The sequence below is a fragment of the Cygnus olor genome, chromosome 2, assembly GCF_009769625.2.
Source record: "Cygnus olor isolate bCygOlo1 chromosome 2, bCygOlo1.pri.v2, whole genome shotgun sequence".
NCBI classification, from domain to species: domain Eukaryota; kingdom Metazoa; phylum Chordata; class Aves; order Anseriformes; family Anatidae; genus Cygnus; species Cygnus olor.
Genome location: NC_049170.1, coordinates 130676342 through 130701339, shown reverse-complemented (window position 1 = coordinate 130701339; position 24998 = coordinate 130676342). Strand labels below are relative to the sequence as shown.

The 24998-nt window shown below is 44.2% G+C and overlaps 1 protein-coding gene across 1 annotated transcript in view; it reads right to left on the bottom strand.

Annotated features, from left to right (window-relative positions):
* The window catches only part of ZBTB10 (zinc finger and BTB domain containing 10), a 28375-nt gene extending 4129 nt beyond the window's left edge, over positions 1-24246 (bottom strand). Inside the window, exons 1-4 of the mRNA XM_040546143.1 lie at positions 22955-24246; positions 15195-16092; positions 3101-3274; positions 785-960 (exon numbers count right to left, since the gene is read on the bottom strand). Coding sequence (XP_040402077.1) covers positions 785-960; positions 3101-3274; positions 15195-16092; positions 22955-23953 — 2247 coding nt within the window. The 5' untranslated portion in view covers positions 23954-24246. The remainder of the gene's footprint in view (positions 1-784; positions 961-3100; positions 3275-15194; positions 16093-22954) is intronic.
* Between the last annotated feature and the right edge of the window lie 752 nt (positions 24247-24998).

Here is a 24998-nt window from a genome sequence, read left to right as displayed (position 1 = left end):
TTTATTTTTGAGATCACAGCTTGGAGAAATGCTACCACCTTCCCACTACCAATATCATCTTACTTCTGTTACTCCCCTAAAACACACCTTAGATGCTATACAGTAAATATAATAATGAAATCTCACCTGTTTCCTTACAGACTAGAAAGTACCTGCTAAATACCCAAGACAGATAATAGGCTCTCTGAACCTTCAGATAAGTAGTACTCAAATTGATTCCCAATTATGCAACAGGTAAGCTCAACTGTTGAGTATATGGTACTTGTAGAATGTCAATTCAGAGGGGTATTTATTTACTGTCTGTATCTCACATACTTTTCATTCTAACCCAAATCTTAAAGCACATCATACACTATAGCATTGTCTAGTTGTGAAGTAAGTATTTCAGAACTACCCCAAGATGTGCAATTCTTGATTAACAGGGTGTCCTCACAGAAAATGGTGGTGCAACATCACAGAATATGCAGATGTGCTATTCTACTGCTGTAACATTACAGCAAAATTTCCTTTCGTTATCTACAGGATACTTGCATATCCTGCAACTCTCACGATCCTTTCAAAGTAATCATGAAATTATCTATCAGAATTCCAGAGACTGTCTTAATTGGTACTGCATTCTACTGTATGCACTTACTGCATGGAGTAAGAATATGAGGCAGTTATGACAGAGGCATTTATCTTCATCCATTTCAGATTAATATAAAACAGTTTTACATTTGTCACAATGTAATGACGACCCCGCTTGTACATGTGCATCACACACACACACACAGATGTTACCTACCAAGGAATGTCTCTTTACGTGCTCTCTCCGAGTAAACAGCTTCCCACAGATGTCACAACTGAATGATCTCACGCCTGTGTGAATGAGCAAGTGTCTCTTTAGTGTTCTTCTGTATTTGGCTACATAATTACAGTGTGGACACTTCAACTTGTTCATGATTAAAGCAGAGGAATCGCCTACAAGAAAATAAGCCATCAGGAGAAAAGATGATGAAACACAAGATTATTTCATTATGTTCTGCCTGGTGCACAAAAATAAGCAGGTGCCAAAACAATAAAGCACCCACGTGACTTTTCATCAGCCAAATCAGAACAATGCCTGCCTGCAGAAAACCACAACTACCGGTGGGTCCAGCACGTATGATCTTGCTAGAAAAATACCTTATTGTAAACAAGGAATTTTAAGCACAGGAGTACAGATCAATTCTTTGAAAAAGTAGTGTTATTTCATGAGTCAGAGTGAGTTAACTACAGATTAACAGTATTACACTTCCCAGAAGTCATCTATACCAGAAAACACTTTATTCAAGATTAGAAACACTGTAACTGTGACATTTAGAAAGTTATGATCTTCTCTCCCAATAATTTATTTAGAACTAAGTGCAAGAAGTGCCTGCCCTAAGATCTGAATCTATATGAAAGGAAAAACAAATATAACCAAGCAAGAATGAATATTGAAAAAAAAAAAAAGAGGATAGTAAAAGGTAGCATAATTCTGGAATAGCTAAAAGGGTAAGGTATTGGTTTAGATTACTCTGTTAGAACTTACTTAGCCTCTCCCTAAAATCTAACTTGGTCTAACGGCAGAAGAAATAGTGAGAGCATAAAAAACTTCTGGAATTAGCAATATCCCAGTTCTTTCTTCTGAAAAAGAGAGCTATTAACATTGCTTGGACCAGGGACAACACAGCTTGCTCAAAGGTTATCTGCAAAACCAAGGTTTACTACAGCTACCTCTTGCTATATGACATAGAAAGGTACAGGATGCTGTGACAGTTATGAAGATGGCCACACAGGAATACAAAGGTTTTGAGAAAGGTGAGATAAGAATTTACGAACGTGATTGTAACCATCTACAAAGGAAGCATCCGAAAAGCTCTATTGCCACGTGACTATGTACGAGAGTTTCTAACTTGCAAGCTGGCAGGAAGAAAGCAAAACTAGTCTGTTACGTGCACACCTCTATCTAAGATAATGCCTTCCATTTAAAAAGCTTCAAAAATTAATTTCCATCATAATGTGGAAGTTAAATTTTGCTAGCATTCAAAAATCTGTCTTGGTGTATCTGAGCACCCATGCAAGCTGCATGTCACCATGATGTCATGTAAGGGGTTACATGGAAAAAAAAGAAGTTCAAAAAGGGGTTTGAATTGTAGTTTTATATACTTCTGTTGAAGTATGACAGACAGACACACAGACATCAGGGCTGTAAGATGTATGGGAACTTAACAGCCTAATAACAGGCGGACCTCAAAAGACCTGAGTTTGAATCCTTTACCCACTAGTGAGTTTCACCTTCTGATGACCCAATTTCTTCCATTGTAAAACCAAAAATATCTGAAGTAAACCATAAACCACATACCAGTGATATCTCAAAGTCGTACAGAGGCAGGAATTACTGTTACCCGATCTTATGCATCCTCAAGGTCCTCTTTTTTTTTTTTTTTTTTTAAAGCAAGACTGCATATTTTGATGATCTAGCAATAACAGTTTAACATGGTGTTTTTTTGGTACATTCCAAATGTTTTCAGACAGAAAATAATTACAGATAATTGCTCACTTGAATAAATAAGACACACAAGCTGCAAAAGGGTAGGCTACACACCACAAAGTTGACTGAAGAGGGCTTTAGTTATGTCTGTATTGTATTTAAAGCCGATACTGTGACTAAGTTTTTTTTTTTTTTTTTTTTTTTAATATTAGGAAGTATGCTGAGATCTGCTTTTAAAATTATATACAAAGATACAAAGTTAAATAAGCGTTCAATTTTAAAGCCTATTTAATCTGTAGCTAGCTTACAAAAAAGCTATCAGACAACTAAAGACTTCAGGTACCTTCATATTCAGGCACAATACAAGAGTCAATATAGGTCACGTTCTGTTTTAACTTTCCCTTATGTTTGAATTCCTCTCTCTCTCTCACTCCAAAGAAGTAGCCTTATTTACATTATGCAAAAGGGCAAATGAAGTGGGAGAAGATTATGTAAACACACAATCTAATAAATCTCTGTGGAAGTTAATCAAATATTACCTGCAGTGACACACAAGAACTCCTATCAGCGACAAAAAACAACCTGCTCTGTATCAGATATACTTGCCATTTTCCCAAGCTTCTTTTGGCCAAGATTCTGGCAGCAGTCCATACTTGAAGTCACTTGAAGTACCCGGCAGCAATCCGTACTTGAAGTCACTTGAAGTACCCGGCAGCAATCCGTACTTGAAGTCACTTGAAGTACCCGGCAGCAGTCCATACTTGAAGTCACTTGAAGTACCTATTACAGACACAGTATTACTTCAGCTTCCCTCCTTCTAATCAGTCAGTTTGTATCTTAAAATATGCATCTTTCTTCAACTGCGACAAAAAAGTTTAAAACCTTAAAATCGTAATGGTTATAATCCTCTTTCACATAATCTTCAGCACTGAAATGAAGGAAGCTGTGTTCCTGTTTTAAATGAAATTAGATCTTTGCGCCTTGCTCTCCATGGCATCATTTTTTCAACCCCAACCTGAAAAAAATTCAAAGCCTTTTTCAGACCACAGGAACTTTTATGGTAAGGATAGTTATTCCCTCGCTATCATCACGCCAGTGCTAAAAAGTTTTCCAGTGGTTTCTCTTTAGAACTACTAAGTGCAGTGACTTCATCTGGCCTACCACAGGCAGTCTACTAGTTGGTACAAATGTACATGTTTTCTACTACAGGCGTGATTTGCTTTATTGCTTTAAACTATCTCAGTGGTATACAAAGTGTTTTACATACCTTTATTTATACAAAGTATCCTACAGCTATGTCTAAACCCTTTTTTGAATAATCACCCCCATTGCTCTATAACCACATCAATTCAAGAGACCATAATTACTAGAAATATACCAGCTTGAAACACCAGTTTGTGGGTTTACATTTGGTCTTTAGACGAGCTCTTCCTGCAGTTTGTATGGCCTTTGTAGGCTTTTTACCCCCTTTAAAAGAACAAAATTAGTCAGAAGCAAACAATGCCTTGAAAAGAAAAAGATATTCGCTTGTTTTAATTCCACACTTTTGTAACAAGTAATATTTGCATGAGTGAATACAGAATCACTATTATATATCACACAGAAAAGGACTATAAATAGTACACCAAAAACTGCACTAGGCATTTGACAGAATTGTATTTGTAGGTCAAAGACTCTCCTGGCAAGAGAGCAAATCAATCTTCCCCCCCAAGACAGGAGTTTGCTGGAAAACATGAACTCATAAATCCATTACTTTCCTCACAGGCACATAACTGTTAAATAAACAAACTGCAATGGAAACTGGCAGATTTCCTTTTATTTGTCTGGATGGTGCTGAGATCCTCACCACACTGGATTCCCAACATCACTCCTGTCAGAAACCTCGAGAAGGACTTCACAGCAAATGTATCTATTTTTACTTTCCACCCTGAGACTGTAGGTCTTCATGGTCCAAAGACTTTTTCACTTGTCCCCATACTGCTCATTCCAAGGATTTTTCTGGGAAAGGAACTTCTCTCAGTGTAAACTACAGTTTCATAACAGCCAGCAGTATAAGCAGCACACTGAAACACTCATAACTTACCGTTTTATTGGAGAAAAGTACAAATTATCTATCCTTACAGCATTAGGCATAGATATCAGCTTTATTTAACACTCAAGCAGTATTACAGTTGGCAGCAGCAATTGCAGCTGCAACATGAGAAGACGACAGTTCAAAAGGACATAAATTAACAAATAGGAAACCTAGAATTCTGCCATGTCCTTTACACAACGGCAAATGATAAGCAAGGCTGTACTGTGACTGCCAAACCACAGAGTGAGCAAAAAGCTATTCCACCCATCTGAGCTTTTAAAAATCACAGCTTGAATGGACGAGGTAAGAGAAATGTCAGTATTTTAACTTACCCACCTAGCTATTTTGGCATGGAGAGAGAAGGGGAGTTGGGGGGAGAAAGGGCCAGGGAAGACTAAGCTTCCCTGCACCTTAGAAGAAAACAATGAGGACAACATTTTAACAAAAACCTTTTAAACTACAAACTCCAATAGCTGTCATTACGTCCAAAAGAGGCAAGAAGTCCTTACGCTAACCTGAAGCTATATACTCCCGCAGCGCCATCTCAACAGCTCAAGCAATAGAACAGATACCCCATAGGCATGCCAACTACACATTCCTTTGAGGTGAGCACTAAACCTTCCTTCTGTAATATGCGAGACAGGATTAGTGAGGAAGCAGCGCTGTACAGCTCCAGGCAAAAGCTAGGATGATGACTTCAAGGCTAAAAGCCTCCAAATTAAAGCAGACTTCAGGAGCTAATAGAAAGGCAAAACGCCTTTTATAATTTGTTTAAAACGTTAGAACTTTTCTTCATGGTTTTATCCCTCCCTCCCCCAAACTGTCCTGTCTCTAGCTGTACAGTGGAAGAGCAACAATTAAAGTATTTTAATCAGTCCTCGTCCCCTCCCGTTTTAGGAGGACCTGCAAGATCAGCAGACCAAGGCCTTGACTGCTCGCAGGTGTAACGCATATGCTGTGTACAGGCAGTATCACACAACCTCCTTCAAAATAAGCATACAAAGACTGGCCATAAGTAAAAGGTCTACCAAGCCAAGCACATGTATAACACTGTCACTTTGATGGTTCTTATGGATCTAGGAGAACACACGGGGAATTTCACGAGGAACATCTGCGCTCGCAGCTGGTATCGAACTTTGAGGGAAGTTAGGACCTCAAACCCCTCGGGAGACCTAGATCTTAGCATGAGGCCCGGCACAGAGCCAAAGAGACTTCAGAGCTGTAGTCTAGTACAGATAAAAAGCTATTAAGTCTGTCTACCTCCAATTTGAAGAGAAGACCTGCTATAACATGAAAGAACACTGGTATAGATACCACAAGAGATAAGAGGTTGCTACAGACATCTCAGCCTCTGCGGAACACAGGATTAAGCCGATCATAATTAAACCTAATGCTTATTCCTTCTCAAAATAATTTGTTGACCCAGAAAACCTACTTTCTAGATTGAGCACACATCTAACAGGCTTAAAACACTAAAAAGGCATTTTTAACATCTCATGGCTCGTCCACACAGGGAAGACATGAATTACACGTAACGAAGCGCAGCGCCTAGGCTCCAGTAGTTGCCCCAAGGTGGACGCGCGGCCGACAGCCCCATCAGCTCCCGACTGCTGCTGAGCCACGTGCGGGATGCCACAAACCCCAGGGGCTCGCAGCGCCCTCTCCCAGTCCTCCCACCCAGGCTGCGGCTCCTCTCAAACCTGCAGCTGTAGTCACCACCCAAGTTGTTCCTGTCAAGTTAACACAACCCCAGATGATTTTGACAGGAGACTGAAAGCAACTCCATATGCAGCTGTGGGGGCAGACCAGGTGGGAGGGGTGGGGGGCACAGCAGAATCCACACAGTAGTGAGAAAGGCCAAAAAACAGGGTAATTAGAAGCAATAATCTGTATCTTCAGACCAGTTCATCTGACCACAGCCTTCCCCTAATCTAAGGACAGCTTTTTACAGCTTTGTTCATTCCTAAAATAAGCGTAGGTTAATCATTCAAATGTCAGCTAGCCTCCAACATCCACCCATGCTTCCACCCTGCGTGGAGAAGAGGCTTCTATTAGCAACCTGACCTTAAAAAAAAAAAAAAAAAAAAGCAAACCACAAACCAAAATAATACCAATAATAAAACAGAACACAAACTGATTAACTATCAGCATTAAAACTCTCATCGTGTCAGTCTGAGAAGAGATTAAGGCTGTTCCAAATACCATGAAGTGGTCGTGTGGGCTTTTACACAACGGAAGAACTTCATGGAAGGCTTTTACATTTTAACTTCTCAGGCAAAAGGATAACTTCAAGTCAGATGCTGAATTTCAGTTTTCAGGGCAACAGGTAGGGGAATATCACCATGAAGAACACGTGAGCAGGAACATCCTTAGTTGGACATAGTTTTGTTTTTTTCTATAAGCAGAAATAAGCTGAACTTTTGGGAAGCAAAGGAGACTCCTCAAGAAAGGAGCGGGAAAAGATCGAGAAGCTCAGTGATTTGAGCTGTTGAACAGGTCGCTCTAGAAAGGGGTACGGCGGCAGGGTGCATGAGTGGAAAGGATACAAAACTGCACAGTAGACAGTTACCTGTAATGAATTCAGCTTCTGTTTTCTTCATACATATTACCACCAAAAGCAGTGCCAAAGGAAGAAGAAAAGCAATAGGACTGCTTTCTCCCCCAACTTTTCTGACACTGACTGCTTATTCAGATCAATTCAAAAAAAAGCCAGAAAGTAGATCAGATAAGCGATTAGGCCAGAGCTTTCAAGGATCGTAAAGAGAGCACTGGTAATCTACTGATACAATCTGGTTTGCTCTTAGAGCTGGATTTGTTGCTTATGTTAAGTAATGTGACAGGAAAAAAAAACAGTACTGCCAAGAGTTACGTACTGGCAAGGTAGAGGAAAGAAAATATATTGTACTGCTTGTTCCCAGAGCATTACTCACATCTTTAACCTTGCTTCTGAAAAGGGGTCAAGGCAGATTACTTCTCAACTGCCTCTTGCAACACAAGTCTCAGACAAACTTAAGATATTTTGCCAGTGCAATCTTACAAATACTCCATGTACCACTCCCAATTGCTCTTAATTTTTGCTAGCTCCCATTCATGAAAACTGGTTTAGTGCCTTGACTATGGAGGCAGAACAGTCATCAACTAACCCTGCCAGATAACCAGCAATTGTTGCCAAATAAATAACCTGCTTTTACAGCTTGCTTATCATTATTCCCTCGAAATACTCCTCCCCCCCCAAGAAAGGGGTGCCATTCAGTCTGTCACTGCTTACAAAGCCAGTTTGCTGGTATCCCCATAAAGGCAACAACAGTGAAACATGAGAGGGTGAGAACTATCCTCATCCACACCATTTATGTGGGGCGAGCTACTGGTCTCAGGGAACAGACTCAAGGAAGAGCTGAGATCAGAAGGAACCTCTGAAGGTCACCTAGTTCAACCTAGCTCACAGCAGGGCTAGCTTCAAAGCTAGATTATATGTTGCTTTGAACCTTACCAAGTGTTAAATATACACGAGGATGGAGATTCAATAAACCCTCTAAGCAATCTGCTCCAACCCAACTGCTTTCACGGTCAACAGCTTGGACATGTGGAATTTCTCCTGCTGCAACTTGTGACAAGACTCTCGCCCTTTCACTGTGCACCTCTGAAAAGCAGCTGGACTCATTTTCTCTAGAATCCCTTTAAGGTGGTCAAAGACTGCAGGTAGATCCCCCTCGGGCTTCTTCATGCTGAACTAATTCAGTTTCTCAGCCTCTCCTTGAACACGTTCTCCAACCCCCTAACCACGTTAAGTGCCCCTTCACTGGACTCCCTCCAGTTTGCTGACTGACCTGGGCTGCCCTAAACTGGGCACAATATTTCAGGTGTTGCCTTGCCAGTCACGAGCACAGGGGACTTGCTAGTTCTGCCAGTTCTGCTGCTTAATTCTGCTAGTTCTTGCTAGTTCTGCCAGTACGAGGCCAGCCTTCACTGCTGCTAGGCTGCGCTAACTGATCACAGCGTCGCTTGTAGTCAAGACAAGTACACCAAGGACCCACATGTATTCATTTGTGTTTATTCTTACGTAAGGACATAAGCACAGGTACCATTGCTATGCAGACTGTTTTGAACAGAACAGCTTTGAATGCTAAGTAGTTGAAAGGAAATATTAAGGAAGGAGTGTTTCAATTTATGCTAGCTTCTCTAACTGCAGGCAACCTGAGAAGCAGCAGCACCACAACTGACCCAAACTCTTGTGCTAAACGAGTTATCTCAGTATCATTCATTCCAGACGGATTTTGCCGAAGTCTGACTTTGTCCAAGAATATTGAGAGATTTTGTCTTTACACAGAGCTTTGAAGAAACACAAGGTACAAGATCGAGGCACAGATCTGTAAAAACACCGATCTGTTTAAAAAAAAAAAAACAGGAAAACCCTCCCAAACAAGCATAATATAAACTTGCTACGCCATAGTATTCTACTCATAGCATAAAGTTTCTACAATATGAACACATTTCTGGTTGGATATATTTACTGATACCTGCCAGAAACTGGCACAAGTAAGAAATGCTGCCTACTTCTCCTCCACCCCACAAAACTACTCCAAGTCCTCTACAGTTCCAGAACCCCCCCAGCACACAGAGCATGAGCAGCTGGGCAGCCAGAACTCAACAGTAAAGAGAAACTGAAAACAGAGCTGAAAGGAGTGGTTTTAGTCACTAAACATCACTTGAAACTTGCAACCTATTACACTACAGCTACCAACACTGAGGGTGACCTACACCTTCCCTCAAACAGCAAACAACAACAAACAACCACCCAAGGAACTGAACAGCAATTGGTCAACTCACACTTCTACAAACTCTTACGTGACAAGGTCACACTAGCACAAAAAGCTCTCAGGGGGCATTATGGTATTTTAACTGAATTGAACAGGCCCATCAAGGCAGAAAACCTGCAGGTTAAATAAGGAACTTATTGCTTTTCTGTACCACGTCAGCAAAGACAGCCATTACTAAGAGTCCTTTGCCTATCCTTTAGCTTCATAAATGTCATCTGGGAACGGGTATACATGTGAAGACAAGAACGCAGGAAATAAAGTCTTGTTTTTATCCACGGTCTCCTTATTTTTTTTAGGGTAATGGTTATCTGGAGGAAAAGAAAGCGCTTTTTAAGGGAAGTTGTACTCTTATCTTCATGATAGTTCAGAAAAAAGCACCACACTGAAGTCATCTACGATCAAAGAGGATCTGAAACATCTGGATCAAAAACACTTTCAGTGCTCAGCATATGATTAAATGAATTTGGTGTGACTTACTGAGCTACATCTTTGAGGTGCAGGAGGGAATGCAGTTGAAGGAACAGCACAGCTCACTTCTACAGCTGGAGCTGTGTCCCCTAAATGAATCAAGAAGATATGCAGCCCCTGTTTTTCTTTATTTATGTCGTCGCTCCCAGCATCGTCACTATTTATTTCATAAATAGCAGAGGTAGTGGAAAGATTAAGTCAACTCTTCAGACCGATAACTTCTTAGAAGTAAATGTATTGCCTATGCTTCAATTGCACTGAGACAAAAAGTAGTTCTACAGCAGATGGTAAAAGCAAAAAGCAGAACTTGAACAGTCTGTGTAATCAGATGACAAAGTGCAAATCTTGATCTGGAATCCAAGTGCCCATGGACACCATATAACCTTCTTCCCCAACCCATCTGCCCTTTTTTTTTAATTAAAAAACCCAACATATGAATACACAAAACATTCCTTAAAGTTATGAGGTCAGCGGTTGTCCATTCCATGAGAATCTACTCGTCTTCAGGATCATCCCGAGGAGAGGTAAGTTTACAGGGTAGGGAAGCAGTTGACTCCCAGGCGTTGTATTCTCTTTAGGTGCCTTTCAAAACCCCCGGGGCCTTCATTTCCAGCTTAGACAAGAAATGAAGCACATAGAGAGGTTAAATGTCCATTAAGCGACTTAAATCTTTCAATCAGGGTGTCAGCCGGCTGTCTGAGGAAGATCTGACAGAGTCATAGAATCAAAAAAGAGGGGGAGAAAAATAAGCTTAGTTTTCTATTAGTATATTTGTTTTCTTTCTAAATGGGACAGTCAAATGGGACTTACCTCTACAAAAAGTAATCCATCAGTCTCCATTTCTTTAAATACAAAGTTACCTGTTCTTATTGCAAAGTCCTGATCGAGTCATGACTTGAGGCAGCAGCATATGACAAGAACTGTGACTAGCACTACCTTTTTGTAAGCAGCTTGAGACACTGCTTGTAACATACTGGAAAAATAGTTGCTTTTATAGCAAACTGAATTCAAATCCTTAAGAACTCCTACGAAACTATCCAGAAAACTCCTGTTCCACAGAAGGCTGTTTTCATCCTGTCCTTGTTACCTTTGCCTTGAGCCCCCTCCGATCCAACACATAACACAGCATTACATGGCCTGAAAATCATGCTAACAAGTGATCCAGCGTTAGCGTCATAAAGCTACTGGAATACTCCGTTAAAGTGTCCGTAAGAATCAACAGGGTCAGCTCTGGAAAGCATAAGCAATACTTCAGTTGTGTTCTGAAGCCTAAGAATAGGACACACACTCCAAAAACCAAGCCCAAATGAAAAACAGATTCAAGAAGTGGTAATAATCTTACAAACAGACACTAAAAATACCACTTGGAATCACTGAGCTTTTAAGAACTGCAAACTGACCGAGAGGTACTGACTGATTGCACGGTTATTTCCACCACGGTAAATGGTTAATTGTAGGATGCACCGCGGCTGTAACCAGTGCAGACGTTTTTAACAGATTATCAACTAGAACAGAAAATAGTGAGATGGATGGTACCTTCAGCGGGGAGAAGCTCAGCTATTTTAATTAATGTAGCTAAAACGGGAGAATGCTTGAAGGCTTCAGTAAAAGCAGATAAATGAAGTACAATGTCACGCTGAATTTAAAACCCATCTGAGCTTTATGGAGTTATCTGAAGCCCAAAGTGCTACTTCTTGCAGGAAAGGTGTTAAATACAAACTCACTGGCAACGCAGGGTGAGAGGAAGGAGAAGCTGACATACCCTTACGGATGGATGTCTGCAGGAAAACTCACATTCAGCAAGTAGCAGTTTAGCACGTTTGCTTTACTGGGACAAGAGGTGACAGCTCAGAAAACTTTTCTTGTTGTTTATCTAATACTTACCTGTAGTACCCAACTGGAAAGTCCATTTACTACAGAATTCAAGGTAGTGGCTTTTGTTTTTTATCCTGTTTTGGTTTTTGTTTTTAAGTTTTCGTAATGAGCGGAATGTTCTTATACTGGCTTCCCTTCCACTATGCCTGTGGTATTTCTCTCCCCTCACAGAAAAGCCAAACAACCTAAAACCACAACCAAGGACAGGGCAACTCACTTTGCATGTAATCAGACATCTAATAACCACAGCTGGTGTTAGTTATCCCCAGCAGCACACTACAAAGTGTAACAGAAGAAGCTCATTTTCTCTTTTAGCAGCCAAAAAGGGACAGCGAGAGTGTATTGCTTAGCTTGCATCACAAGAATTTACCATTCATTCTTTTTCTTCTAACTGCATTGTTTTAAATCTGTTCCAGAAAACATTTTTTGTGGATTTTTAACTCCCAGTGCCTTTGTTTTTTTCGTAGATTTTCATCTCCACAGGAAATTTAATCCACAACTGAGAAGTTATCATATAACCTGCAGGTTATTCTACAACCCATTCCTGACATTCTTCCAATTCTCCGTTCTTTATCCCTCTTCCTCCTCCCTCCTGCACCTTTACTTGGGGTTGGAGGGAGCCATTAAAGAAGAGAGTGTTTTACAGAACAAATGCACTTATCACACACACAGAGCAAAGAAAAAGCTAGCAAGCAGTGGAGGAGAAAGAACACTGGTTGCTGAAGCACTGAGAACAGCTGAAAGTAAGCTGTACCGAGCTCTACTTCCAGCATCTCCTCGTTCCAAACCACACGCATACACAAAAGGCCTTCATAAAAGTAAAGGTCTTAATATAAGAGTATTAGACATGGCTTCCGAAATAGTTCTAGAACTAATAGAAAAGATGTAATTATGTACTTGGGATCACTTCCGTTGCAGTCAAAGTACCAAGGAGATCATTAATTGACACTGTTTTATAGTTTAATAAAAAAAAATAAACTTATCCCCTACAATCACAGAGCTTTCAATGATTTTGGACAGACACCTCAGCACAAATTCACCGTGACCCATGCCTCCAACACAGTTCTTTCCATCAAGATGTTGCATGGAATATATTTTGTAATTTAATGCTTCAGCACAATGAATGACTGGAAACCTTGGTGTTTCTGTCCAAAAAAAAAACCTGAGCAAGTTCAGAACTTGTTCGATCGTTATTGCACTGCCCCCATCATCCCTTATTCCTACGTGGAAGGTCCAAAACAGCTATTCAAATTCTGTAGAATGTGTACAAGCATTTATTTTTGTTGCAGGAGACACCATTTGTTAGATGCATACTTATTCTCTGTGATATTTCCAACAGTAAAAAGAAGAGTTGACTGTCTACCCCAAATAAATCAGAAGTAAAAAACATGCTAAATTGTGTCAGGAACTTGGTATTTGTGCAATTTACAGCACCTCAGGTCCCCCACTCCTGCTCCAGCCTTTCTGCTGCCCTTCCTCATGCCATTCCAGCTAAACATGTTTCAGCAAGCAGTGCGGCCCAGCACAGGCAGATGTGCTATGTGGGTGCTGAAGACCCAACATCCCCACTACGCACAGCTCGAGCTGTTTTACTTCAGGCTGTATCTAACCTGGTGCTGCAGACCCAACAGCTGTTTGTGGTTGACACACAATAGGCACGTTTCTCAAACACAGCTTTCATTTTCATTTCACGCAGAAGAAACCCTGTGCAGCCCAAGAATGCTCCACAATGTGAATCAAAGTACGCTAAGATCGGGAAATTCTCCTCACAAGTGTGTTCCCAAGCCGAACTGAACAGCTATTGAGGACCTGCCCCGAGTTCAGAGACGAAGGCTGCAGAAAAGCAACCCCCCTTTACACTCACAGAGCCAGTGTTAGCTCCCCAGCACAGCTGCTTCTCGGGATCTGCTCCCGTAGTGCCACTTGCTGACAACGGACGTCTCCTGAACTGCCCGCTCCTGCTCCCACCAGATAGAGCTATCCATAGCTCCCGTCTGCACCGCTCCACTGTCACATGCCGTCGCGGTGCTCACGTATATACGATCCACGAATCTGTTCTGGTACAACACAGCACAGGCACCACGTGCCCTCTGCTGGACTGCTACCCACCCACTGCCTCTTCACACCTCGGCAGCTGCCAGCAACAGAGAAAGGCTCCACAGCACCACGAGCTGAGGAGCTTCAGGGCCCCAGAAGAACTGATCTGGATTTCTTTCAGCCTTGTTTTTCAGCAAGACTGGGTGCACAGGAAGAAGCTAAGGTCATCCCTCCTTCCGCCAAAATGAATGTAGGTTTCTAGGCCTTCCTGAGAACTCAGGTTGCTTTCAACTCTGTCTCGTCGCTGGCTTACAAAAATAGCCTATGCCCACAGGTCTGAGTGACTTTGTTTTTCCTTAAGTTATTCTCCTCTTAATTCTACCATGTGAGCCTGGGAGGCAGAGGACACCTACAGTCTCTTGAGATGCTTGAAGGGGCCATTCATTTTAAAAGGCTTTAGAAACAGACACGTCTAAAGAACTTTGTTCCAGCTGTCTTACATCTACCTTTAATTTAACTCTATTTGGGAGTCAGCTCTGAAATTCAAGGTTCAGAGTCACACTTTCAAAGTCGCCGATCCGCCTGGAAGTGATACAGGTAAACAGCAGTATTTTAAGTATGTGTTTCAGCTACTCATATGATGTAATAATAATTAAAAACTACACTACCCTGAATTCTAAATACACTGTGAACTGTCTGCTTAGAACTTTGTGACTGTATTTATCTTTAAATACATTTAATTTTATTCTAGCACTTACATTAACCAATATTCTTTGAAAAAAACAAAACGCTGTGAATCAAGCCACATTTCAAGATTTGCTTGCAAAACAGTTCAACAATAAGATATGCTCTCTCCTGTAAGTCATCGTGGCATCTCTTTCCCATCTGCTTCTCAAATCTACCTGCTGTGAGAGTCAATATTATACTAGCCAGGATTACTCCTTGTGCATTTTCCCAGATATCCTTACAACAAGCAGCAGTGGAAAGGTCATTTCTGTTTCTTGTTGAGACTCAGGGAGACGGCCCCAAAAATCTTTTGCCAGTGAAAGAAAATTATAAAGACAGTCTCCATGCAACCAGCTAGCATTATTACCCATCAGCTATTGCTCCTTGATTTTGTGCCTAATTGTAGCTACAGATCCAACAGAGACGTGAAGATTTTAGCTTCCACTGGTTGGTAAGGAGCCGCAACCCAAGAGTCAGTTGTAAAAAGTATGTTACGTACCACATGGCATAGGCTAAGGCAAATCTTTTTTCTAGCTGAAGACACATTGCTGCAGCCCAAGAGAGAGAATCAGATTGCTGAATTATCCTCGGTGTGCTAATTTTCAGTAAAAGACCCTAACGTAGCCTTATAAAAATTACATTGTTGTGTACTTTATTCAAAAAATCAGTTTTCAAATAATGACTGATGCTACGCGATATTTACCTGCTTCTTCTTTAATAAATGACAAATCTTCTTCTGGATATGGGACTGATGGTTGCAACACTGAGCAATCTTCCGAGTTCTCTTCAGTATTAGGTGGTATATTATAAATAAATCTCTTTGCGGTTTGGTTTTTCCTTCTTGCTTTTCCGGGTTCTTGAACTGATTGTCCCTGTGAGCCCATGTCGTTCCACACGAAAACTTTTCCCTCGCCTTGAGATTCGTTTTCAGCCATTTCAGGTGAGCTGTCCTGGACCCAACTGCAGTCATTCATTTGGTAGCTTTCAATTTGGGCCTCATCAATAGAGTAACCATCGTTCTCAGTTTTTATGCTGCTTGCCAAGTTGGTAAGGTTTCGTGTTGCCCAGAAACTGGCAACTTTCTGATCCCTTGGAGACATACCATCCCTGCTAACAGATCTTCTGTTATAATCCACCACAACGGTCTCGGGAGCTTCTGATTTTATACTTATGTTTAAGGCATCTTTAATGAAATTGCGGCAAGACTGGACAACCTCCGTCATCTGAAGGTAGCTGGCCACTGACATCACTTCAATGGCATTTTGGCTCGTAAGCACGAGGTTCCCGGAATACAAGAAGTCCAAGATGACAGAAAAACCTTGAACAGCAACAACATCTAAATAGGTAACAGTGGTTTGGTTACGGCTTTCTTTGTTTGTAAAGCAATACAGAGTCTTAAAGAAGCGGCTGCCTGCAACCAGGATGTTCTTGTGAGCTCTGAAGACCCTCCCACTCACCACAATATTGACATCACAAAGAATGCCTTTCTTCCTCTGTTCATTTAGTTCTTGCAGGAGCTGATAGCAGTAAGAGTTCTCATTTGGCCTGCTGTTAAAATCACAGTATCCTTCATTATTCAGTTCTGACGGTAACTCTGACTCCTGGAATTAGAAAAAAAAGCCATAATTAGCTCTTAACGAATGTTCTCCTTAATCATACAATGCTATTATAAGGATATGGAACTAAACTTAGATTTTTTTTTTTTTAATAATCTTGGTCATAAAGACAGGCTGGAATATATAATTAAAAAAATACTTCTGTAAACTAAGAGTCACGTTCTCATTCCGCCCCCCACTCTCCCATATGGAACAAAGACTGAACTAGCAGAAGTGCCCTAAGGACAAAGGAAGTAAAATTTGGGCCAAAAGTAAGGTAAGATTTAGTTGAGCACTAAGTACTTGTCTTTGTTAAGCCATATACATTAAAGATGTGGAGTCCCTTTCCTAAGATTTAACTACATGGTTCTCCCATATCCAGTTCTTTGTTGTTCCTTAGAACTCTCCACTTTAACAGGTCAAAAGGCAACCCTGATAATGGATTCAACATTTGCTCAGGCTGAGAGATGAATATATGATGTCTTATCTCCCAACCTCTACCTGTTTTATATGTTCCAAGAAAACATATTGTCAGAGTAGTTATAACAACAGCTACATTTCTTCTACAGTTCTACAAATTAGGGTGCTTTTTAAAATTATTTTCTGACTGTGCAGGTTTACTATTAAATAGCTGTATTAGAAGACAAGCGGACAGAATATTGCAAACAAAAGTTAAGCGACATTATCTAAGGCTTTCTTGAATCAAACTTCACTGAAACTTCCCAGCAGCGACATCTTTAAATGCTAAATATTTAATCATACAGACAATATGTACTTATGTGTCTCTCTACAACCTTTCCAAGGAGAGATCTCAAAAGTGACTTCAAAAATCTCCTAACGGTAGCATCAAACAATCCAACACCAAGAAATGAGTTATTAAAGATTAGTTCAGGCAGAGGCTGATGAGTAACAAGAGGTCTTTACAGCACTGGGGCAATTTGTAACTGATGTTTAGACAGTGATGATTCAGATGTGGTACAAAGCAGCAGCTAGAAGCAAGCAGAAGGTAACACAGACTGGCATGTTTGAGACCATACTTATACTGATTGATTGGTGCTGCCATCAAGAGCACTGACGATGACAGGGTCGTTTTTGTGCTGGATCTCTACGACTCTTCTAGCAAATAAGAACAGTTCAAAACTGGCTGGCTCCAAAGTGATTTTGAATGAGAGAGGAGTATATTTTGCCAATTATGCCTTTTGTTTGTTTGTTTCCTCTGTTTAAAAAACAAAACCAAACAGAGACTCACAGGTATTAGAAAAGGTAGAGGTATTAAAAGCTCCACTGCCTCAGCATTACAGGTCAGATACAGGTAATGGGCTTTTGAGAACCCATAATGTATACTGGGGCTAAAATATATCGTAAAGCAAAGTACTCCCCTTATTTTGGGACTACAGCAGCTATATCAAACAGCCACTTTCCACTACACAGGAATTAGTGCATTAAATGAGTACTCGCCTCAAGATACAGTCCCAGTGTTGATCACTGGGATGCCAACCGAACAACTGAGGTTGTAACTACCCCCTCCAAAAAGGGATTTTACATCTATAAGCAGCAAATAATGCCCAACATAACCAAGGCAAAGTTTTAAGCATCTCGTGCAGACAAAGTTCAGTTTGTTGTCACATTCGAGTTACTTCTAAATCTCTTCTCAGAAAGCACCCAGTAGCAATTAGGTTTTTACATGAAAAGAAGCAACAGATCTTTGTCCAGCCTCAGCTTTTTTTTTTTTAATATATATACATTTTTACACTTTTTTTTTTAATGCATTTTAGTACATGCTCTCTGACAAAAGCAAGTACTCTCCCAGATCAGGCCGCTGAAACGGGAATGACATCCCAGATGCGCAACAACTAAGTGTGACATTAAGTTCTGAGGATTTCAGATCTGGACCAAGTTGCTGTCGCCCAGCAGTGGAGCACTGTGTAGTTTCAAAGGGCAATCACCCTGATTTTGCGTCAGATTAAAACAAAAATGATGGTACCAAAGTGTTGTCACTCTAGTCCAAATCAAACATCAGTGACTTGCGTCGTAGACAGCACATGTCGGGTACAGGCTACAACAGCTGATGGAATTTCATTATCTGGAAACATGTTAAACACCACATAAAGCTTAAACATAACCTGCAGGAGGCAGATTACAGTGTCTTTTTTACAGTGTCTGATTACAGAGAAGTGATAGAGTACGTTTTAAGTGACGATGTGTATGCAACCAAATCCAGCTGGAAAGTGAGATTTACAATGCATCTTTTCTTTAAGAAAACGACAAGCCAGCATGGTAAAAAGGACCTGCAGATTTATGTGCTACAGAAAGAAGGCTGAAGTCTTCATTATGAAAACGGGAGGCAGAGTGGAATTAAGAGACATAGTGTAACTAACATCTGAAATACAGATGGGGGGTGTTGGGGCAAAGAGAGATGCTTACCACAGGCACCCAGAGCTTTACAGAATGGGGCGCATAAAGATTTTTTTTTAAGCTGATTGTAATACTGAACACAACTGGCTAACTGCTGCTACGGGAGCAGCCAACCTTAATGCTGCACCTCAAACAAAATGAAAGCCCTAACATCCCAACAGCTAACAAGTCTATGGAAACCAAGCGTTAGCATTTACCATGAGAAAAATGGAAGAAATGTAATAACCCCCTTGGAGAGTTTCAAACATCTCCCCTCAGTACAGAAGAGGTACAACACAATCTACTAGATTAGAGTTAAGAAGATAATTACAGAAAAATCAAAGAAAAGTTAACTTCAAGCTTCTATTACCCCTGTTATGCTCATAGCAATCATCATACGGGTAATGTTTTTCTGGTAAGAAACACAAACTAGTATTTCCTTAGATGTCAAATTATATTTTCAGAATACAGACAAAAATATTCCCCTGGCTTAAGCTACCTCAACGACTTTACCTTCAAAAACTCGTTAGACATCTAGAAAATGAAGAATCGTGTTCTCCTGCGTGGAATTTACAGAGTAAGTTTGAGAAGCTTCACTCTGCGTGCAACACGAAGTGGTCTAACAGAACACAAACTGCTCAGAGAAACTAATATTGAGCTCAGTTCCAGTTAACCAGTCTCTGAATATACACAAAGATAAATGACTCTTTCATATGTATAACTCACTAATTAAACCTGCCTACAAGCTAATAGTAGCTGAAAGAGCCGACCAAGAACTGCTACTAGAAACCGGCTTTTCTTTCCCTCCTGTGCATCAGCATGCTCTGCCTCCTGGGAACAAGAGCGGGGGGAGGTTAGCAAAAACAACCCAAGCACAGATTCCACCCCAGCCGTACATATACCAAAAGTAGTTTTGCCACATTTTTGTAATCCCTTCCCCATTACCACACCTTGCTCTACAGAATCTTTTCTATACCCCCAAATCAATTCGCAACCTGAAAGACGGACCTTGTAACAAAAATGAGCTGCCAGGAATTTCTCCAGCACATGCAGCTACAGAGGAAAATTATCTCGTAAAACGGTCTTATCAGCTCCACCGCTGTCTGACGTGCTGCAGCATCACTCGAAACCCAGCGACTCGGAGTTGCTACGCCCCTGCCCGACAGCCAGTCGAGGGGCTCCATGTCGGGTGGGAGCACTGTGCAAAGCTAGGGCAGGCGGGAGTCCCTGCCCCGCGGTCCTGACTTCCTCCTTGCTGCTCTGCTCTGCTGCGAGTAACTCAAGAAGTTAACTTCGACCACTACAATGCCACTTTCGCATCTGAAGCACGACTTCTATTCATCACTGCTCACACAAAGCAAACAATTACAGTTCACATGGAAAAAATAACACATCAAAGGCCTTCCTCCTTTCGGAGAGCTTCTGCTTTAAACCAACATGCCTGTTAGGCTGGAGAAAGCTTTTCTGGCAGTATTTCCAAAGCTTAGCTTCAAATTATGTCCAGAGAAAAAAAAAAAAAAAGGTTTAAGAAACAGCTTTAAAGAGAAGAACCAACAACTGCCAATAAATCTGCAACTCATGGATCTAAATTCATCACAGAATTAGAATATTTTACAGTCATTTCCCAGTAAGTGTCATTGTTTCATTTTTAGTTAAAAAAAAAAAAAAAGGCCGTTTTCTAAAAAATCTGAAGGTTTTTTTTGCTGAATTTTATCTCTCTCTAAACTTTAACACGGAGAGAGATTATTTTAAAAACTAGATGAGAAAGAAAGGAGTTATGATTTTGGTCTTAGGAAGAAGCACCAACCCCTGACAGCCCCATACCCTTGAATTACAGCAGCTGCAACCACTTGTGATGTATTTTGGCATTCCAAATTAAACGTATCCCAAAAATAAACTGAAATCATCACTCACTTCTTCATGTGTAATATCCAACAGACCTATAGAAATTTCCACTGCTTTACTGTCTCAACACCTACAATTTCCTTCCCGCTCTCCAACAGTGGCACTCTGCCATATGTTTATTAGCAGCTGCTAAACATGCCCTGCAGTTGGAGCTTGTCAAGTCAAGAATACATATGTGTTGTCTCTAAGACAAAGACTAAAAGATCTCTCCCAAATTTCATTAAATTTAAAAGGCTTTGCTGCCTCATTATGCGCGCTGGAAATACAGTCAGGGTACGCATTACCCACTTTCGTTCCGAGTATCTGGCATCGTGGCATTAAGATAAAAATATGGCTATTGTTTTGGTATTAGATTAAACATATGGATCAAGATAAGCGGAAGTGCTATTAAAAATGTGAAAGGAAATGAAAACTAAACAAAAAGTGCAAAGAAAACAGTTATTCTTAATCACATTTGCAATAAGGCAAGTGTAACCCAGAAGCGCACCACAAAAAAACCCTACAGGAACTCTTGAAAAACTGCAATTCCTTCCTCGTAGCAAGTTTTTAACTGAAGTGTGATTGCACGGGGACGCATCCAGCCCTGTTTTCTACTCAAAATCACCACTCCTTTTCTAGAGCTACTGAAAGCTTACTTTGTCCAAACCTTATCATCAGTAAGTACAAAAGAACCACTGACACATCTTACCTATCCTACCGTTTTCATTCATTATTACAGTTACTACAATTATTTTTTCTCGAGTTATCAGTGGTATAAAGGCAGAGGCTCATTTTTATGAGGATTCCCATGATAGTAAAAGGTTAATCTTCAAGTACAAACAATACATTAACTTTTAGGCTACTGTGTGATGTGCGAGATAAGATTCCACCCGCTCCTCCCTCCTCCCCAATATTAGTGTTGTGACACAACGGGGATAGAAGGTCAGAAGGAAAGAGCATTAAGCCTAGTAGGGAAAAAAAACAACACCTGGAATATGTTTTATTTGCACATAGCTAAGGACTGTAAGAGAAACCTCCAACTGTGCCACCAAGTAGCATTATCCAGTGAGATGGAGGCTGCGCAGTGACAGGACATACCTTTGCAGGGTAATCAATCATTCACAACAGGATGGCACAGAACATACCATGCTAACACTGACCAAAAAGAATGTTTTCGAAATGTTAAGAGATAAAAGAAATCACAACTGAGAGCTTCAAAATAGAAGCTGAAGATATTTAAGGCAAGTCAGGCCAAAATACTGCAGAGAATAGCAGAACTCAGATTGCAGGAAACTGATAAAGCGACCTCCTGCCATGGGACGTGCGTAACAACAGGGGCCCTAGAATTTCAGTCCGTGAATGCACTTACTGTAGAGGCAGCATTACTCATCTTAAACATGAACGCTGCACTTCTGGACCCAAAATACTGTTTTGGATAACTGGTACTACTTCATAACTTTTTTTTTTTTAAAGTCCTGCAGGAGTTTTAAATTAAACCCGTATCCCTTTTCCGATCGGCTCTAAGAAAACCTGTGCTCACCTAACATTTATCCGTCATTCTGATATCCTACTCAAACCACTAGAATAGCAGCTCTTGTCCAAGGTACCCTGAGCTCCTTAAAGTGCTCGAGCGACAAGCTCAATTTAAGTGCTACGCTGTGAGTTGGAGTCCAGATGCATCACTGCAGCCGCGACAGGCATTTTAATGAAAACTCAGCTCTAAACAGTGAGAGCAGAGCAGTCGAGGATTAATTCCACCTAACAGCTCGGGTTCGATCTGACAGGTCAAGCAGTAACCTAACCTGGAGCTCAGCAGCTTGTCCCTGCTGGCAACTTTACTGCCAGTTAGCCAATCTGAGCGAACTTCTGCAGTGCAGACATCCTTCGGGAGAAAGGCTGCAGGAGGCCAGTGATTCGGCAAGGCTATTCTTTGGAGCATATGCGGATGAAAAGCTCTCAGTTAGTCCCTGCCTGACATGTAAGGGATGCGAAGAAATGCAGTGATTTTGAATTCGGCAGGGAGCACGAAGAGTTTCACTAGTCCGAAAGCACTGGAGGAGAGCTGGCATATTACCGTGGCTTTCAGGAAACCACATGTTTATCTCAAACAAACACCAAGTTGCGACTGCAGATTTCTGGCAAAGTAAATTAATCTAAAGCACCGCGTTCGGCGGAAAGATTTAAACGGGGAGGCGCAGCCCGGAGCCACCCGAGCAAGGCACCAAGAGCAGGGCGCTGGAAGGGCCCCGAAGGAGCGGGATTTCGTGCTGCCGAGCTCCGGCCGCTGCCCTCCTCCCCCGGGACCGCAGGAGGAAGCGGTGCCCGGCGCCTTCAATCAGTGCAGCGCCGCGGGCTGCCCTCCGCTGCTGCGCCGGCTTACCTCGGCGGCACGAAGGACGGACAGACGGGCGGGCGGGCTCGGCAAGGGGCACTCGCTGCCCCCATGCGCCGAGGCCGGCCGCAGCCGCCACAAACACAGGAAGCCGCGTAAAGGAGCCCGTACACGTGGGCAAGCGTGGATTAAAAAAAAAAAAAAAAAAACCACAAAACTGGGCGAAAGGGGAGGCCGTCCCCCCCCCGCGTCCCCTACCTGCTCGGCGCTGCCCGGCTCGTTGAGGCGATGCTCGGCGGAGAGGTGGTGCCGCAGCAGCAGGGCCCGCTTGTAGTTGCGGGTGCCCTTGCAGAGCTCGTCGTGCCCCCCGGGGACGGGGCCGCCGGCCAGGATCAGCTCGGGGGGGGCGGCGGCGGCCGCGGCGGCGGTGCACCAGGCGCAGGACATGAGGCCGGTCTCCTGGCAGTAGTAGAGCCATGGGAACTCCTTGAGCCAGGAGCCCTGGAAGGAGATGTGCAGCTTCTGCAGCAGGGACTTGGGCCGGGCCAGCGGGAAGTGCTTGATGCTCTCCCCCTCCCCCGCGCCCACGCTGCTGCCCTCCGCCTCGTCCCCTCCGTCGCCCCCGGACCGCCTGCTGCTGCTGCAGCTGCCGCCCTCGGCGCCGCTGCCGTCGCCCAGGCTGCCCCCTTCGCCGTCCTCCTCGTCGTCGCTGCTGTCGCTCAGCGAGCCGCCGTCCTGCACCAGCTCCTTGCCCTCCAGCAGCCCCTCCGGCTCCAGGCCCTCGGCGCCCTCCAGCTCCAGCTCCTCGTCCGCCCCCCGCCCGTTGAAGTGCTTCCGCGGCCAGGCCGAGGCCTCGCAGCCATTGTTAGCGGCGGGGGGGCCGCCGAGGAGCCCCCCGCCGCCCCGAAAGGCCAGCGTCCGGCGGTTCCGCTCGGCGAACATGGGGCCGGCGGCGGCGGCGGGGGGCGGCGAGGAGGCGGCGGCGGCGGACTGCGGCGGCAGCAGCAGCAGCTCCTTCTCGTCGCCGGCCGCCTCCAGCTCCTCGGCCTCCAGCCCCTCCAGCTCCACTTCCTCGTCCGCCCCGCGCCCGTTCAGCGCCTCGGGGGCTTGCGGCTCCCAGGCCTCGCCCGCTCCGGCCCCTCCTCCTCCTCCTCCTCCGCCCGCCGCTGCCGCCGCCGCCGCCGCAGCCGCCGCCGCCGCGGTGAGCAGGCCGCCGCCCCGGAACGCCAGCGTCCGCCGGTTCATCTCCGCGAACATGGCGCGCGCCCCCCGCCCGTCGTCGCAGCCGCCGCCGTGAGGGAGCGGGGAGGAGGGAGCGGAGGGAGGGAGGGAGCGAGGGGGGCGGCGGCCGAGGGAAACAAAGTCCGGCCCCCCCCCGGCTCCGGCCTAGCTGGGCGCCGCCGCGGGCTGCCCACAATGGATCCGGCTCGGCGGCGCTTCCGTCCCGACAGGCCCCGGATCAGGTCGAATGGCAAAGCGAACAACGGACCGCTCCCACAATGCACCGGGGGGCCCGCCGCAGGGGAGGGGGAGCGCGAGCGGGGGGCGGCGGCGGCGGCGGCGGGAGGGGGGGGGGAGTGGGGCGGGAGGGGGGGCGGGCGCGCGACAGCTGGGGCGCGTCACGCGACCCCGCCCCGCCCCTCCTGAGCCCCCCCCCTCCTCCTCCTGCTCTCCACCCGAGCCCCCCTCCCCAAGCCCCCCCTCCTCCTACTGCGCACGCGCAGGGGGCTCCCCGCTCCCCCCCCCCACCCCCCGTCCCTTTTTTCTTCTACCCCCCCGCCCCGTCCCGTGTTAACGGCAGCGGCTCGGCCGCTCCGTGCTCCGCTGCCGCCAGCCCAGCCCAGCCCGGTGCGAGCGGGGAGCACCCGGCCGCCGGTCCCGCCCGCCCCGCCGCTGCCGCCGCCGCCGCCTGACGGAGCGGCCGTTGCGCCCGTTGCGCCCGTTGGACCGTTGGGCGCGTGCGGGACCGTTAGGCGCCGGGCACGTGCGGCGCCTCGCAGCCGCCGCGCGCGCGGGGAGCCCGCCCCGCCCACAGCCCCGCCCGGCCCGGCCCGGCGGCGCCGAAGGGGTTAAAGTTGATAATAAAATAATAAAGTAAAATAAAACTGAAATCGGTGAAAGGAAGCACCGGGAAGGGCGGGGAGGGTGGTGGGGGCTTCACACAGACGGTAGCCGAGCGCCCCACGGAGAGGGGGGAGTGAATGTGTGAAGAAAGGCGTTTTGGGGCAAAACCAAGCGGGTTTGTGAGGGGAGTTGGGGCAAAACCAAGTGGTTCTGGGGCAAACACAAGTGGAGGAGTGAG